This window comes from Thermobia domestica, chromosome 8 (assembly GCF_964235325.1).
Source record: "Thermobia domestica chromosome 8, izTheDome1.hap1.1, whole genome shotgun sequence".
In the NCBI taxonomy this organism is placed as follows: domain Eukaryota; kingdom Metazoa; phylum Arthropoda; class Insecta; order Zygentoma; family Lepismatidae; genus Thermobia; species Thermobia domestica.
Window position 1 is genome coordinate 248,201,524 of NC_137461.1, and position 18,357 is coordinate 248,219,880.

The 18,357-nt window shown below is 34.9% G+C and overlaps 1 protein-coding gene across 1 annotated transcript in view; it reads right to left on the bottom strand.

The window, feature by feature from the left end:
* The window catches only part of LOC145693521 (protein takeout-like), an 87,128-nt gene that overhangs the window by 26,669 nt on the left and 42,102 nt on the right, over window positions 1-18,357 (bottom strand). The window contains exon 2 of the mRNA XM_081769589.1: window positions 8,400-8,492. Within this exon, the coding sequence (XP_081625715.1) occupies window positions 8,400-8,492 (93 nt within the window). The remainder of the gene's footprint in view (window positions 1-8,399; window positions 8,493-18,357) is intronic.

Below are 18,357 nucleotides of genomic sequence, written 5' to 3' on the forward strand. Positions count from 1 at the left end.
TTTTTCAAACTCAAGGAGTGGGTAATTGTGTCCCTTCCCTGACCCCCCTAATGGCGACTCTCGTTTTACTTCATGATCGTCACCTAAAATCTAAAACTGCTCGGCTTACCCACCGCCTAATAAGTCACCGCGGCCCCTTCTTTCGTTAGAGTAAATTATCTGTATTCCTATACTTGAAATTACAGTAAAGTTAGTATTTGTAGATAAAGGGAAAATTCCATAATTCAGGGAAATTTGGTAACAAAAGTTAGTAAAGTTCCTAAGATAAGCCCCCGCCAAGTGAACTTTGTGGTGGGCAAACACCGTGTGCGTAGGTTTCCTCGGGATTCTCCCGTTTCCTCCCACTTTCTTCATTCTACCATTTCATTCATCACTCATCGTCTCCTTTAGCCTAACCGGCATAACCGTGGGACGTCAAACTCAAAGATTTCACTTCATTTTTTCCCCCTAACATAAACTTTTAGAATAAGAATGCTTAAATCTAGGAAAATAGTCGGGTTGAGATACAGAACGAATTTACGGCACTGATATTTCTATATGTTCTATTTAAAATAAGATTGCGAACTATCATCATCTTTTCAGATGTCCTCTTTTGCAGGTCCTAGAGCTGGTCAAGGCATATTTATTAAAAATGTAAAGCATTTCTGTATGTGTATGGCTGGAAAATACACAAACATTTCCTTCAACTTCTAGATTCTTATTATGTATAAATGTTTAAGCAGAAGCGTAAATATTAAAACCATTGCACTTGTAATTTTCAGCTTCAAACAAAATTCAGCAAATCCAGCTATAAACAGAAAGAAAAGAAACTTATTGAATTGCCATCTTTCATTATTATTTAACATTTTATCAATTTTTACATTAAAATTAGAAAATGACAAAATTATTTAAACAAAACTGAGTGATATAGGTGATTAAGACCTAAGTCTCTACCTAAAAATATAGAACAATAATTGAGGTTAACAAGAAAAAGAAACGTAATATTTCGGTCGCGATCAAGGATGTTATAATACGACCCGCTCGGAAGAGTAATACTCCCGGAAGTACGTTCTTCCGCGCGCTACTCTAGCCAGCTGTTTTACGCGCTATTCTAGCCAGTTGTTTTAAGTTGGTCAAAATTTATATCATGAAGTACAAGGGTAACAAAACGAGCCCTATATAATGGAGTACAAGGATATAAGTACTACAACTACTTATCTGCATAAAAGTAAATAAATCACTTTTTTAAGTATTATTTTCATATTATTTTAATTTAATGTTATAAAAACGTAAAAAAAAAACTTCCCTCGGGCCGGGTTTGAACTCACGCTAAAGGAGAGTTTTGTTACTAGCACATAGCGCTAGCCCACTCGGCCACGAAGGCCGACAGCAGTAAGCGTTTGATTTCTGCTATTTTAATGCAACGTGGCAAGAAGTGGATAATGCCAACCAATCAGAACTGTGTTTCTCGTTTCTACTTCCGGGAGCGTTACTCTCCCGAGCTAGTCCTGTTATAATAGAGGATCTGCCCATATGTATCCTCAGTGGCGTATTTAGGGGGGTGGCTTCCGGGCTTAAGCCCCCCCCGAAATCTTACTTAGTATAGTAAAGTAAATGAAATATCTTGCAGAATTTTCACATTTCCAGGCAAAGCCCCCCCCGAAAGTTAGCAAAGCCCCTCCCGAAACAAAATCGTAAATACGCCACTGTGTATCTTCATCCAATCAAATCGATGAAGCTAAAACAACCGAACATCGGCACGTCTGATTGGCTATTCTCGTTTCTGCCATCGTCTGATTGGCTACTTTCGTTTTCGCCATGATTGTTGGTTCAAAACATTGCGATCCTATTGGGCGGAGTGGGCAGAGTAGGGGCGGCGAAACTGTGACGTATGACTTCAAGATTTTGTTGTAAGGGCAGATCCTCTATTTTATAAGATCCTTGGTCGCGATGTTCTAAGACTTTATTTTATAAATTATATTTTCTCGCCAAACCACGTAGTTAACTTATATTTGTTTATCCTATTTTATGAAATTTAAACGGGTTTTCTTTTCTAAAGTCGTCACGTGGTGACTCCGAACTGAGAATAAATGATACATTTAAATTTTCCCTGGACTACATCCACACAAAAATTCAGATCTCTACGTCAGTTGTTTCCTCTTCCCAAACATGTTTTCAATGTCCAAAAATGTTGCTGCTGCAGACCCTGGTTTCACCCCCTTCAAGTGGTTTTAGACAAAACTGTTGAGAGATTAAAGTTTTGGCTCTTCTCGAGTTGGAGACGTCAAGCAATTTAAAATTTGTTAGGACAAATACAGGTACAGGCTGAGATATTCAAAAACAACGTAAACGCCTAAAATCGAAAAAACGGTAAATGGCGGCAGCCGTTGCGTCGCCATGGGATGTTGTAAAAAAAATAATTAATTGTGGTTTTGAAGTACCCTGATATTCATTAAAAAAATAGATTTTTTGGAGATGGTCGAACGGCACATGCTTGATCACTTAGAATGGATTGACTCAGTATAAACCTATATTATAAAGAATTTTGAGAGGGTACCGGTAATTTTATTTTCCCCTATTGGCAATCCTAGCAGTGTTAAGGAAATTTAGAGTTGGTAACACAGCGATTGCTTTTAGTGTCCCAGTCGACTCACTGACTAGAGTAATACTTGCAGTTAGTTGATGTGTGTAGTCGAGTTGCTTTTGGTTTATAGCAAACACAGTAGGTATTCGACATCTTTCATTGTGGAAAAATAAATGAGCATATATCACGATCATCAGCTCTTATAACTTCCGAGTTACATTTGTGAATAGAACAAAATTGCTGTCATAGAGTTATTTAGAGAGAGTTTCAAAATAATCACCAGTAACGATCATTGAACAGATACGTATGTTGTAGGCTATGTGTTATAGGAAATCCAGTAATGAAAAGTGTGTAATGTGAGGTTAAGTGGATAATTCGAGACGAGGAGAAGTGGGTATAGATTACTGGTATAAATAAACTAACATTTTAAAACATGTAGAAAATAAAATGATACTCAGAAAGACAAAAACAATGATAGTTTAACTGTTCATTCATTCACTAGACTAGGGAGGAAGAGTGAAACAAAAGAAGTTAAGCTACAGTAGAAATTCTGATTTATAAGTTAGTATAGATTGTGCATTGTGGTTATAAGTTGTGTGCAAGTTACAAGGCCAAATTTAAGTGTTTCCGTGTCAGCGTTCGTTAGTTGTGGTACGTTATTTAGAAGATAGAGAGAGAGAGAGAAAAAAAAAAAGAAAATGAAAATGAAATATTTCAGTTTAACATACCACGGTTATGCTCGTTAGGCTGAGGCAGCTAGTTGAGTAATAGCGCAGCTAGCGATATATATTAATGTCAGGCAGAAAGCGATAGCGCAGATACTATCTATTAGTGTCAGACAGCAAATGATAGGACACGTAGTGATATCTATTGGTGTCGGGCAGCAAACGATAACACAGCTAGCGAGATCTATTAGTATTAGTAAGCAAATGATAGCGCAGCTAACGATATATAGGTAAAGCCAGGCAACAAGTGATAGCATAGGTAGCAATATCTATTAGTGTCAGACAACAGGTGATAGAGCAGCTAACCATATTTATTAGTATCAGGCATCAAGCAATAACGCAGATAGTGATATATATTAGTGCCAGTAGGTCCACGTCTCATATAGCCTCGCTGCTGAACGGGACGTTAAACTCAAAATCAAGATCAACAAGTGATAGCGCAGGTAGCGATATATATTAGTGTCAAGCAACAAGCGATAGCGCAGCTAACCGGATTTATTAGTGTCAGACAGCAAGTAATAGTGCAACTAGCAATATGTATTAGTGTCAGAATGAAAGTGATAGCGCAGCTAACCGTATATATATTAGTGTCAGAATGCAAGTGATAGCGCAGCTAACCGTATATATTAGTGTCAGGCAACAAGCGATTGCGCAGCTAACCATATTCATCAATGTCAGACAGCAAGTGATAGTGCAACTAGCGATATACATTAGTGTCAGACAGCAAGTGATAGTCCAACTAGCGATATACATTAGTATCAGACAGCACGTGATAGCACTGGTAGCCCTATATTAATATCAGGCAATAAGCGATAACGCAGATAGTGATATCTATTAGTGCCAGACAGCAAGTGATAGCGCAGCTAATCGTATATATTAGTGAGGCAACAAATGATAGTGCATCTAACCGTATTTTTAGTGTCAAAGAACAAGTGATAGTGCAACTAGCGACATATATTAGTGTCAAACAGCAAGTGATAGCGCTGGTAGCCCTATATTTGAGTCAGATAATAAGCCATAGCGCAAACAGTGATATCTAATAGTGTCAGACAGAAAGCAATAACGGAGATAGTGATATCTATTAGTGTCAGACAACAACTGATAGCGAAGCTAACCGTATATATCAGTGTCAGGCAACAAGTGATAGCGCAGCTAACTGTAATTATTAATGTCAGACAGCAAGTTATAGTGGAACTAGTGATATGTATTTGTGTCAGACAGCAAGTGATAACGCAAATAGCGATATCTATTAGCGTTAGGCACCAAGCGATAATGCAGGGTAATGACATTTATAAGCCTCACTGTATATTATTAAGATTAGCGTGACAGACTTAAACGCTGTCTGTTTATTTTTAAAATGTAATTATATGTTCTGCATTGTTTATTTTCCATTGGATTTAAAAATAAACAAATTAAAATCTATTCAAAGTAACAATATAAAACCACAGAGTACTCTAAAGTTAAAATTGCCACGAATATAAAAAGCTACCTACATTCCAGGTAATTTTGCTTCATCAACTGTTAGTAATAAAGTAAAATATTTTTATATTTGAACTACTTGTGTTTAATTGTTTTCTTCGGCAACTCTCGATGATAATCAACTTTTCTTTTTCTAAATCACAAGTTATTAAGACAAGCATAAACCACATAATCACAAATATAGTATTTGTATCACAAACATCTGCATATAAGAGGTGACTTGTCATTATACAGGATGCCGCACAATAAATTTACCATTATAAACGTAAATAACGCCTCAGGAAACATTTACAGTAATGATACTGACTCATGGAATCAGCGACTCAAAAAAAAGTTTCGGTTATCCGGCGACACCTGCGTGACGTTACAGAAGATAGCAACCGCGTACAGCGCAGAGATGCGTCTTTTCATTGTCAACTAGTATACGAACACAGTCACCCATAATCACGCAGAGATGGTTTAGACAACATTTTGACTGTGGAGATGCAACTTCAAGCCCCATACGAAAGGAGCATTTCAATCCTGTAGATAGTGCGAGAATTGGTCCACTAGGAACTGCCATTTACTTTGTCGTCTAATTTTCCACAAACAAAGGCACGTTCCTTGGCCATCAAAGACGCCTGACCTTTCATCCTTCGATTTCTCTTTGTAGTCATTTGGGAGAAAAATAATGCAGACCTAACCGCGAAAACTGAATACGTCGATCAACAATATCACAGTTGTACGGCTAGCATGAGGAATGCTGCTCTCAGGTTGCGAGTGTGTGTGTGTGTGTGTGCAGAGACACAGTACTCATATTGAGAATGTGTTTCTAAAATTATTATTTTTATAGTTGCTGAATTCAATCACTCATGTTGCAGTAAGTGTTTTTTGAACAGAGTTACTCATGTTTGTAGTGATAAGCCTTATCCTGAACCACACTGTGTGATATAGAAAATGTCGAATATAAAGATATCGAATGAACTGATCGTATTTAACAACATTCCGTGCATATAACAACGAAATAAAACTAAAGCATTTGTATGAGTTTCGCCCGATGTCCGCTGTTGGAGGAGGATAAAATAACCGCCTTCTAATAAGCAAGAAAGGAACTATTTTTGTACAATAAGATTAATACATTTATGGCAATTCTTTGCTTCCTTCACAACCTATACGGAAAGTTATACAAGGTGTTCTCGGAATAAACCGACAATTTTCTTATACGTGTTCAGGATATCTATATATAAATTTAAAAAAAGGTTTATCTGCAACTTTGGCTGGAAATGCCTAAGTACGGACATGTGTCCAGTTTTAGGTAAGTAGTAAAATTGTAGTAAGATGGCTACACTGAATAAGACAAACCACAAACTGTGAATACATATTCGAGACTTCAATACAAGAAGTAAGTTTATCTGCGACTTTGGAAGGAAAGCCTTAAGTGCGAAGATAGGCCAACCCCACTAATTACTTAAAACTTGTCCCATCTCCGTAATTAGGCGTTTCCAACGAAAGTCACGGATAAAATTAAAAAAATGAATTGCAGAGCATCCCAAGTCCACCGGCGTACTTTTGTGATTTTAGAAGAAACACAAGAACAGGAATACTTGGCATGCTATTCTGTTTAGCTGAAATTATTTTATTTTTTAAAAAATAGATTTTGATTTACGTATTATGCAAGTGAATAGCCCTTAAAACATAGATGCTAGCATAAAAACAAAAAAACCGCAAAATACGAAGAAACAGAGTGGACTTGGGATGTTATGCAATTCAGGTCTTCAATTATATCTTGTATTAAGGTCATAACCACGTGCGAAGTTTGGCAGTTGTTTTATTCAGACTAGCCATTGTACGACCAATTCCATTACCTTAAAACTACCCCATCTCCAAATAAAGCCGAAGATTAGGGGCACACCCACGGGGGACTTCGGGTTTGAACCCCAACAAATCCTTACTCAAAATACTTTGTACACTTTCTCAACGAAACTATACATCTTCAACATGAAAATTTGATCTTACATTTCATTCGTACTCTCGCGTAAAAACCATCTAGTTCTTTCTTTTAATGTAGGTGAAAGAATTTTACAATTACTTATTGTCTTTTCGGGTGCAGAATAATACCAGTTACAAATATTTCCGAGTGCACGCCTGCTGTTAACATTTTTTTTCAACAAACTTAAAAAGTTCGTTACTGAATTCTCTATGTCTGTGTGTCTGTCTAACCGACTGTCTGTTATTTTCGATTTTTTTTTTTTTTTTTTTAATTTTGAGTCCTCCATTCGATAGAGCATCAAAAAATATCTGAGAAAGTGTTGGAATTTTTTTGCGTCACTCTTACCGTTTCCGAAATATTGGCCAAAATGTTCCGATTTCCGGAGATTTAAGGATCCATATCTCTGGAATCATAAGTCATAGAGAGATCATATTGGTGTTGATCAATACCTAAGAGAATGGTGAACATTTTGGTACCAAGTAGTAATCGGTGGCCACTGGACAACTGGCTACTGGCAAACTGGCCATCGTTTCCCAGATATTGGCCAAAAAAAGCTCAAATTTCGGGAGATTTGAGAGCCTTTTCTCGGGAACCGTGAATCATAGAGAGAAGATATTTTGCGAATTTTTGCAAGAAATAGAAGAAGGTGTGGATACAATGATTTACTTTTACATGTAGCAACAATCACAGTTATCCTTCCCGCTCCATTTTTTTTTTTTTTTTTTTTTAATTCGTTCTGGTAATGTTCTTGGAGCATTCTCAACTGGTTTGTATTGAGAACGCATGAGAAGTTTGCTGGTTTATTCCCGGAGCAACCTGTATATACATCTTTCAAACTATTAACTTAATATTAAGAATTAAACTAAAACCCATTTCTTTCGCTTTGGAAGGGTATGACATTTGACAAGATATGGAAGGGTTCTAACGATAATTAAACAATACTGAATGTAGAAAGAAAACAGGACGATCAGATTTGGTTTTCAACTGAACCCGACTATTTCATTGAATTCCAACTATTTATCTTTTTTTTTTTTTTTAAAAAAAATCCCTTTTCTCTATTCGCTAAATTTTGTCACCAAAATTTCCCTCGACTCGTAAAATTTCTCATAATCTCCGAACAATGAATGACCTCAGTGGAAAATATATCGCTAAAAGGGAAACATAAAGAGACTAGTTACAGATGACACTTGAAAATATATTTAGCTGTATTACGCAAGAGTGGTTACATCAGTACAAAATCCAGATACCCCAATAAGTCAATATACATATTGTTTCAGTCAGTAGTCTGTCTTTTCTGAAAGTATAAATTTCTTGAAAAACTCAAAGTGCATAATTTCTTCACAATTATCATCTAATCTGTTTCATAGAGAAAGTTTTTGATAATGCTCAAGGAGAAAATTCCAAAGCATATAACAAGAGATCTGCTCAGAAAGAAGAACTCTTAGCCATTAGATATTCAATACACATTTTTACGAGAAAATAGTCGACCTAAAATAATTGTTATTGTAAATAACAAGTTTTAAAAATAATCATTGCTGTTAGATAACCGAAATATTTGTATATTACCTTACCCTACATATTGTATTCAATTGTTAATAAAAGAAACTAGTGAATGGTCATGCTGTAAATATGAATGTATTTAGTATAATGGAGTATGACTTACCTGTTGCTAGCCAGGGGGCCAGAAAGTTCAACGCATTTATGTAACAGTTAATTACATTGGGATCGCTTTGGCTGCATTGTTTCACGTATGGAGCTGAAAGTAAAGAAAAAAGACAGCTAATTAGAATTTACAATTATTAATGAAACTTCCAGAAACACATATTTTACTTATTATTATTTTATGTTGGGTTATTAAAGTGACGTCTGCAAATGGGTCATTACAACGTCTATTGACATGTGAAATATGCAGAACGCCGATGATAATAAATAATAATAATAATAATAATAATAATAATAATAATAATAATAATAATAATAATAAAGCTTACGGAGAATTGATATTTGTTTATAAGAACCGTCTACCTCGACTACTCACAAGACTCTTTCATGGGCACCTGTAAAAAGTGTCTATGCACCACGTAAAACGTTTACAGCGTACCGTGCCTAAGAAGCTCCAGGAATCATATCGCAGGAACACCTTGCAAAATATAATTACTATAATTAGCTCCAAGGAACATTCCTGCCAGTGGCGTACGCATGGGAGGGTTTCGGGACCCCCTTGTGCAAGACATTATGAAAAATTAAATATGTATGATATAATAACGTATTAGAATATGTATAAAATACCTAAAAGTAAACTTAGAAACTTGAATTTTCCCCCTGCTGATGAAATTCTGCGTACGCTACTGATTCTTGCTATGCAAAACCGCATTTTCCAAGAACTATATATATTTTTATGGGCTAAGTAGTACAGAAATTCCCGTAAAAAAGTGAGAAAGTACATATATTTCTTTAATTGAAAGTGGAAAATGCATCGATTTTCACTTTTCAAGTTTATACCTTGTAGCCCAAAGGGTAGTTTATAACAGAACTGAATGATTATGAAAGGGATTGAAGGAATAAACAAAATTAGAAGGAAACGGAAGAACCCCGAAAACACTCACGGTTGCAATATTGTCCACCAAAAATTGTTACGACTTGTTTATAGTTACGTGCCTCTGAATGAATGTTTTATCTATTCAAGATTTATCTTTGGATATTCCGCTGCTGAATTCACTACTAAACTGTGGGACGTAGTCGATAGCGTGTCAGCTATGCTAATGAACGAATGCTGCAATGCGATGTTGCCATGTAGTAAACGGGCGTGGCTAAGCAACCTTACTAACACCACAAACAGTGAATGCTGACAATGAGTAGCTTATTTCGTGAATAAATTGACGTGAATACCTATATATAAAGACGTGACAACATGCAAGCTCTCTCACTTGTTAATGGCGTTGAAAGGAAATTCGGAATGCTGCCTTCAAATGCTAAAAACACTGTACCTTAGCGTAATTTCTATATAAGTTGATTTGTTACTCTGCAGAAATACAGCTACCTATCTTATAAAGACGATTGTTTGCCGACGACTTGTGAATATAAATCCGGATTTAAACATTTAAAATTGATAATGTAGAATATCGACACTCAATTGAAGTCCCGAAATATCGAATCTTGAAATATCGATTAACTGGTTAATGTAATTTCCTTATCGTTATCGATATTTCTATATTTAATAAATCAATTGAAACATCATAAAATCTAATTATGTGCATAGTAGTTATGTTGTAGGTGAAAATTAAGTATTTAGATGAAGCTAGTAATAATAATATGTGTAGCATTAAATAGTTTCTAAGTTTATTCAGTTAATATTTTGTAACTAACACACTCGCTGCATAATATCGTCATCAATACCGAGTATGTCTTTTTAGGTCCATTCCTGATATTTGACAATATTGTCCATTCCTCCTAATAGATAGCGAGAAGCAGTATTCTCCGATCGATTAAGTGTCTCAAGAATACAATTCGTCTATACTCTAAACTCTCTGCAAAAACCGAAAGTGATAAGAAAACACTACAACTTCCGATTTTAGAGTTGATTTATATACAGCATTAAACGAAAAGTTACAGCAAAAAAGTTTTCTAAATCGATTTAGTGTTCTAAGCAGAGGGTAAAAGTGAGGATAACGCGAGGGGATGGCATCCCCTGACCTCCAAAAAATATGTTCGGCGTCCCCCAAGTTCCTAAAAAATTACAATGGGCAAAGATAGGTAGAGGATGGCGTGACGTCATGCAGCTACCTACCGTCCCCTTACCTTTTCAGGTCCACTTTTACCCCTGGCTCTAAGAATAGGTAATCATTGTCTCTCTTAACCTTGTATAGAAATCAGAAGTAGCAGCCGTTGTAAGGATCACTAAAGAACAATAACGGTAATAGTTAATAATAACTCGTTATCTGCAATTAACTAAGCGTCTCAAGAATATGTTCCGTTTCTACTCGAATCTCTCTACTAAGACCGGAAGCAGTAGAAATCTACTGCTACTTCAGGTTTCAATAGGTATTCAAGTCATCCAAATCAACCTTCTCTATCAGGTGTACATGTCACACAGCTAATTGTTAAATATGATTATAATCTATCTGAGTAATTTTAATTCTACAAGTGTTCAAACTGTATGCTAAAGAAAATGTTCGCTTCTAAACTAGAAACCACAGTGAAATACTCAAATTTCGCTACCATGACGGTGCTGGCAAACATCTAGAAATAGTTGTAGTTAGTTTATTAACAGAAAGGTAGAGGATTATTATTATTATTATTATTATTATTATTATTATTATTATTATTATTATTATTATTATTATTATTATTATTATTATTATTATTATTATTATTATTATTATTTGGAAAATTATTTTCTTATTCAGCTAACGATTCAATTTTTATGTTTAAGTTCAATGTCAGTTTTACCATCCAGCCTATACGAGACTCTATTCTACACTTTAAATAGATCTGAAATATGAACTTCAAGTCACAAGGATAGATGCAAAAGGCATCTTGGCCATCTCAAATGATTTTATAGCCCACTAATTGGATTTCGTCTGTTATTGCTTAATATGCATACTTTAACTAAGACTGTTTATAATACGTGGAATATGAGAAAAAAATACTTTTTAAAGAACATATTAAACCACTTAAACTCATTAAACTAGTTGAAACTACTGCAAATTTCAGCTAAAGCATTGGTGTTTATCAGCTTCACTTGACTTTAAAACAATTCTCGTTAGACAACGTTCTTGTGCTGGTATTGTGAGCCAAAATTATTGGATAAATGGAATTTGTATGTGTGAGTACATGAGTAGTATCTGAAGAAATATGTATGTATGCTGTTATAATTGTTTTCATATTCTGAAACAATATTGTAGGTTTGGTTTGAAAAGTATATAAAAGCTCCCTCCTCCAAAAAATATATTTCTGTACCCCGAGAAGAACTTGTTGTTTACACCACTGATGTACACTTACTCACAATCGAATTTGAATGTCGCGCACCACTGGACTTGACCCAAAAGAGAAAGAGATTATCCACTTCAATCGAAATAAGAGGAGTGATCAATGAAAGGCAATGCATGTAAAATTAAACTTTCTTTTCTCTTATAACGAGAGTCCAACCCAGGAGCCCGTACAGCAAAAGCGCATGCACTAGCCACTAGATAATTGGGGGGGGGGGGGGAGGGGAAGAAGCATAAGAGAACATGGAATCTAGAAAAAAATGAAGCATAGTACACATATTAAAATTCAATTGCTTAAATTCTTTGTTTCCTTTGAAACGAAGATGTTTAGTATATTGTTACCAGCGAAACAAAGAAACACTTTATACAGGAATTTTCCTTTTTTTCTTACTCTCATGGATTCCAGTATTCTCTTTGTTAAGCCCTTGCCCTTGACACATTTTTCTCCCCTTTGAGACAATTTAGGATCTGCTGCGGAGAACTAGGTGAAGGTCGGTACTTCATCATCACCGTGGGAATATTTGGATATACATTTTCATTTTCCCATGTGGGCTAAAGATAAGACTGAACACTAATTACCCGACAAATTGTGAGACGTTTTCTGCTACGTAACCAACTAAAGATTCCTTTTGCAGTATCGTATTATATTTCTTTGATAGTTTGCAGTTTAACGTATGCAAACTATGACAGGAGTATCCAGTTGCTCCCTCTCCAAGGTCCGTGAGGCGCCAGTGAGATTTGCTCGCAAGACGAGAAGCGACAAAGCTCCTCCAATAGAAATAAACCTTTGGTGAAGAGAGGTCACATTCAAGGTACAATTTCGACACAAAAGAGTTCTGATCTCGTCTCGTTTCCGAGACAGAATATGCCACTTTCAAATTCAAAATGAGACTAGAAACATGCCCTGGTCTTACATGATTCTTAGTATTCAAACCATGTAAAATGTTAAACCCTCCTTTTTTTTTTTTTTTTTTTTTTTTTGGCCGTTCGTGCGCGTCGAATTCTGTTTCCCTCTGGTTTCCAACGTTAAACTTCAAACCCTTTTATTTCTCTTCCAGTGCGCACCTCCACCTCACATGTTATATTTAGGCTTAGTTGATTGTCTTCAAATCGAGTCAGATTTGCAGCGGGTGCCACCTGACAATTCCGTAATAAGTACTAAATATATTCAAAAATTCATTACAAAGGGTTCACTCCTTTTTTCCATGATAATTAAACATAAAACCTCAATAATACTCTTATATATTAATCAAAATATTGTATTTGGAACTAGCTCCTTTTTCTTATAAGTAGAATTAGAATTATTGAAGATAGAGAAGCATATGCTCACGTTCTTTTTTTTTTTTTTTTTTTAAATAAAGTTTCTATATACCAAATTTCATCCCTCTAACATAAAGACCTCGTGACATGGTTCAGCTATACACCATAGCATTAATTATGTCCACCAGTAAGTAGTGTGTCCATGGTGTTCGGACCCCAAAATAACGATTTTCTTGTAAATTTTGTGTAATTTTAGGGATATAATTTAATACAATTTATCTTCATATTGAATTTTAACCTCTCCTAAAAGCTTTCGACGCCACCGAAATAAATTCCTATGTACGTGCAGAAATGTTGAAATATATATGCAGAGGAAAAAAATACTGTATATTTTGAAAATTCCGACATGTAGAAAAGATGTAATCAGTTATGATGATTTACCGTATAAACAAAGCGAAAAAGGGAAGGCGGTTCAGGTGGCTAGTCTCTCAAGTTATCCTACTTTAGTCTGTAACGATAATATTATTGCCACGAATCGTCAAATTTCTGTTGAGTTCGTTAAGAACCGAATTCAAGATGTATTTCAAAGTGAAATGTTTTTGTGTTTCGCATTAAGGAAGAACATTTCTGCTAACTATTCAATAGGTTGTACTTCATTCCAGTACTTAAACGTAATGGCATACTGACATTTTGAACTATGCCCTCTGTTTTGTGTAGAACTAAAGACCGTTTTGTATAGGAAAAAAAATCATTGTATTAGTTTCAGAAATAAAGGTGATGGAAACCAATGTACTGACCACACACCAAATAACTTAAATCCGTCTCGTTGGCCTTAGCTGTTTATGGACTATAAACAGGGGTAAAAGTGGATCTGAAAAGGTGGGGGGACGGTAGGTAGCGGCATGACGCCACGCCGTTCCCCCTGACTATCTATGCCCATTGTAATTTTTTAGGAAATGGGGGGCACGCCGTACATATTTTTTCGAGGTGGGGGACGGCGTTTTCCCGCGTTTCCCCCCTCACTTTCACCCCTGGATGAATTGAAATGAAATCTTGAAGTTGTACGTCCCACGGTTATGCCGGCTAGGCTAAAGGAGACGGTGATAATGAGAATCAAATGGTGGAATGAAGGAAGTGGGAGGAAATTGGAGAATCCCGAGAAAACAACACGCACACGGTGTTTATCCACGACAAAGTTCACTTGGCGCGAGCTGGGATCAAACCAAGATCCCCATGCACCAAAGGTGAACGCTGTACCACTCAGCCACCGCGGCGGCACGGCCCCGTTCACCACAGCAAAGAGTTTCATTAAGATGTACAGTATTAATTTTTATATATTTTAATGGATTTTGTGTTTCTGAAACAGTAGGTGTGAAAGAGTTTGATTTTCACTTTCAAGAATTGTTCATTTAAAAATATTTAAAAATTAACATATTTAAATGCATATAGAAAAGATGTTCCTTCAGCATGGGTTATTAAATGACCTGAATCAAACCTATTGATTTTAAAGATATGCACATTCACCGAAAAATAAATATTTGTATGTTTCCGAAACTGAAGAATTTGGTACTGAGATTCAGAGCAAGTTAAAACATATCTAAGTAAAAACTGAACAAAAACCTGAAGTAATAAATAAATAAATAAATAAATAAATAAGAAGAATGAAAACATTAACATTTTTGAACTTACAGTAGAACATTAATACAAATCGTATGAATAAACTCACATGTACAGAATTATAGGAACATATTCAATTTATATAATATGCAAACACTATAATTTGAAGAATCAAAAGCACAAAGAAGACAATTTTTCCATAAATGAAATAAGTGAACACTTTCTATTTACCAATGATGTATTTTCTGCATTTATATTTCATTAAATGTAAACTTACAGATTTTCTGCTTCTTAAACGCTGACTTAAATTCATTATACTGCATATAGTGTTACTTCCCGGGATCAAGTTAACTTATCATTAACTAAGTAAAAATAACACCACATATATAAGGTATTTACATCCGCATTTAAGGAAAACATTTATGAGTAATTTCCACACATTTAATAAAATATGAGAAAGTAATGCTCATTTCTTTTATATTAAACCCGTATTTAGTAAAACCCCATAGAAGGGAAAGAACCAGAATTGCTAAGTTAAACCGTAAATAGAAGGTAAGCAGTAGTTCATATGTTTTCAGGGATGTTACCTCTGCTATTAGCGCCCAATATATATATATATATATATATATATATATATATATATATATATATATATATACAGTGGAGTCTCGTTAATTCGAACTTGGATAATTCGAAATATTGGATAATTCGAACAGAAGTCCATTCGCTGTGAAAACTGTATTGAAAACAATAGTAAAAAATCGTGGATAAATCGAACTTTTGAACCTATGTTTTGGATAATTCGAAGTAAATACAATTGAAAATATTTAATGTTGGACAGATGTAAACAGAGAAATACAGTTTTAATGTGTTTTCAGTTATCCAGATGCAGCCATAGGGAAGAGTAATATAAAAGATAAATAGAAAATCTATGTAATGATAAAGATGAAGTTGAGTTGGGGAAGAAATAAAGATAGAGAACGTGTGCCAATCTCATCTTGTTTCAGAATTGGTTGAAAATTTAAGATGAATTATTGATAAAATCAACCAAATGTTGTTAATATCATATTCCACGCAATACATGAAATTCAAGATTTATTGACCGTACAAAAACAATCAAATTTAAGCAAATGAGGTTTACGAGTTCCTAAAAGTGAGAACAGAATACTCAAATTGTTACTGGTGTTTAATTGCTTGGGCTATTCAATGTATGTTGTAGTGTTGTACGTAAATATATTTTCCATTGTACACGTAGTTTGAATTATGTGGAGTCAATGTCGTTTGTTAGTTTGCGGTATTCGATCACGCATATAATAAGCTGCTTTAAAGGTATAGTCCACACCATATGAATATGTTTTTGATACGCAGTACTTTGGTTTGTTTGTTGTTATATATGTGAAAATGAATGTTGTTGGATAATTCGAAGTTTTTTCGTGTCCCCTTGGACTTCGAATTAAAAAGAGTCCACTGTATATATATATATATATATATATATATATATATATATATATATATATATATAGTATGGCGCTAAATTCGTTGTACAAAAGCAGAGGAGTGATTAGTAAGAGTAAAACAATCAAAAAAAGTTCCAATAAACATAGGGCAAAAACCCCTATCGTTTGCGTGTTATAGGCTGCCGAAATCATGAAAAAATGAATTTTAAAGGTTCATAACTGCAAAACTATGGGACCTACACTAGTCGGGTCAACACTTCACTTAGGAACTAGTATGTGCTCTATCCAAAAATACATGTTTTAGAATCCTAAGGTACTCACGCAACAATTTTTATGGAGGTATTTGAAGAGTACTTTATATCATAGGCCCGTAGTCAAACTCTCTCTATAAAAATTGTTGTGGAAGCACCTCAGGATTCTGAAACACGCATTTTTGGATAGGGCACATACTGGTTTTTAAGTGAAGTCTTGACTCGACTACAGTAGGTCCCATAGTTTAGGAGCTATGGACCTTTAGAATTCATTTTATCATGTTTTCGGCAGCCTATAGCACGTAAACGATGGGATTTTCGCCCTATGTTTATTGGAACTTTTTTGTTTGTTTTACCCTCAGGAATCACTCCTCTGCTTTTGTACAACGAATTTAGCGCCCTACTGTGTGTGTATATATATATATATATATATATATATATATATATATATATATATATATATATATATATATATATATATATATATATATATATAGGTATATATAAATATGAAAAATGAACACCTCCTATGAATTTCCATTAATAAAAATTTACTTCTGATGAAAATTCAAGTCAAATCTAGGTTTAGCTTTCTTATAAATTTAGAATTATGTAATTTTTTCCTTAATAAAGACTGTTGTGGGTGTAAAAACCAAAGGTTTATTACGTACTAACGGAAGACTGAGGAATTTCCAGTTTCAGCTTAGGAAAATAGTAGCCAAGACCGTCATGAGAACACTTTTGCTAATTAAACTTTGAGCATGAAGGCCAATGGTTTTACTTTTTATTTCTCTCAATTGTTTACGATAAGAACAATCTTTCTTCCTACGGGTTAATTTTAATTTAGGTTTTCTTACACGTGGAGATTATACTATTGCGTAAATTAGAAACTTTTATCAGATAATTATCTTATCTTTGGAAATTAACAGTTCTTTTCAATTTATGATATTTTTTGAGTCTGAAGTTGTACCTTTCACTCACGAGAAACTTTCCTCAGGAGTTTGTTTACCAAAACAATCCTTTACATGTTTACTTTGTTTTCCCATGTGTCCATCTGTTCGGGACACCAAAAAAAAAAATCAATCTTTTAGCTACAAATTTATCCTGTTTCTCCACGTGTCCATCCGTTCAGGATACAAGGATTCTCAATCTCCCTACGTATTTAACCTGATTTTCTATGTATTTATCTATTCAGGATACAAAAAATCTCAATCCTTTATATCTTTATCCTGTTTTTCCATGTGTCCATCCGTTCGGGATATTAAAAAATCTCCATTCTTTACATGTTTACTCTGTTTTCGACGTGTCCATCCTTTCAGAACACAAACAAATCTTAATCCTTTACATGTTTACCCTGTTTTTCCATGTATTCATCCGTTCGGTATACAAAAATCTCAATGCTTTACATGTTTACCCTGTTTTTCCATGTATCCATCCCTTTGGGATACAAAAAAATCTCAATACTTTACATGTTTACCCTGTTTTTCCATGTATCCATCCGTTCGGTATACAAAAAGCTCAATGCTTTACATGTTTACCCTGTTTTTTCCATGTATCCATCCTTTTGGGATACAAACATCTCAGTGCTTTACATGTTTACCCTGTTTTTCTTGTGTCCATCTGTTCGGGATACAAGAAAAATCTCAATCCTTTACATGTTTACCCTGTTTTTCCATGTATCCATCCGTTAGGGGGTGGACAAACACCGTGCTCGTGGGTTTTCTCGGGGTTCTCCCGTTTCCTCCCACTTTCTTCATTCCACCATTTCACTCATCTCTCATTATCACCGTCTCCTTTAGCCTAACCGGCATAACCGTGGGACGTAAAACTAAAGATTTCATTTCATTTTTTTCATCCGTTAGGGATACAAAAAAATCTCAATACTTTACATGTTTACCCTGTTTTTCCGTGTGTCCATCGCTCGGAATGCGACATTCTCAATCCTTCACATATTTATCCTGTTTTCGATGTGCCCATCCTTTCGAGACACAAAAAATCTTAATCCTTTACATGCTTACCCTGGCTTTTCATGTATCCATCCGTTCGGG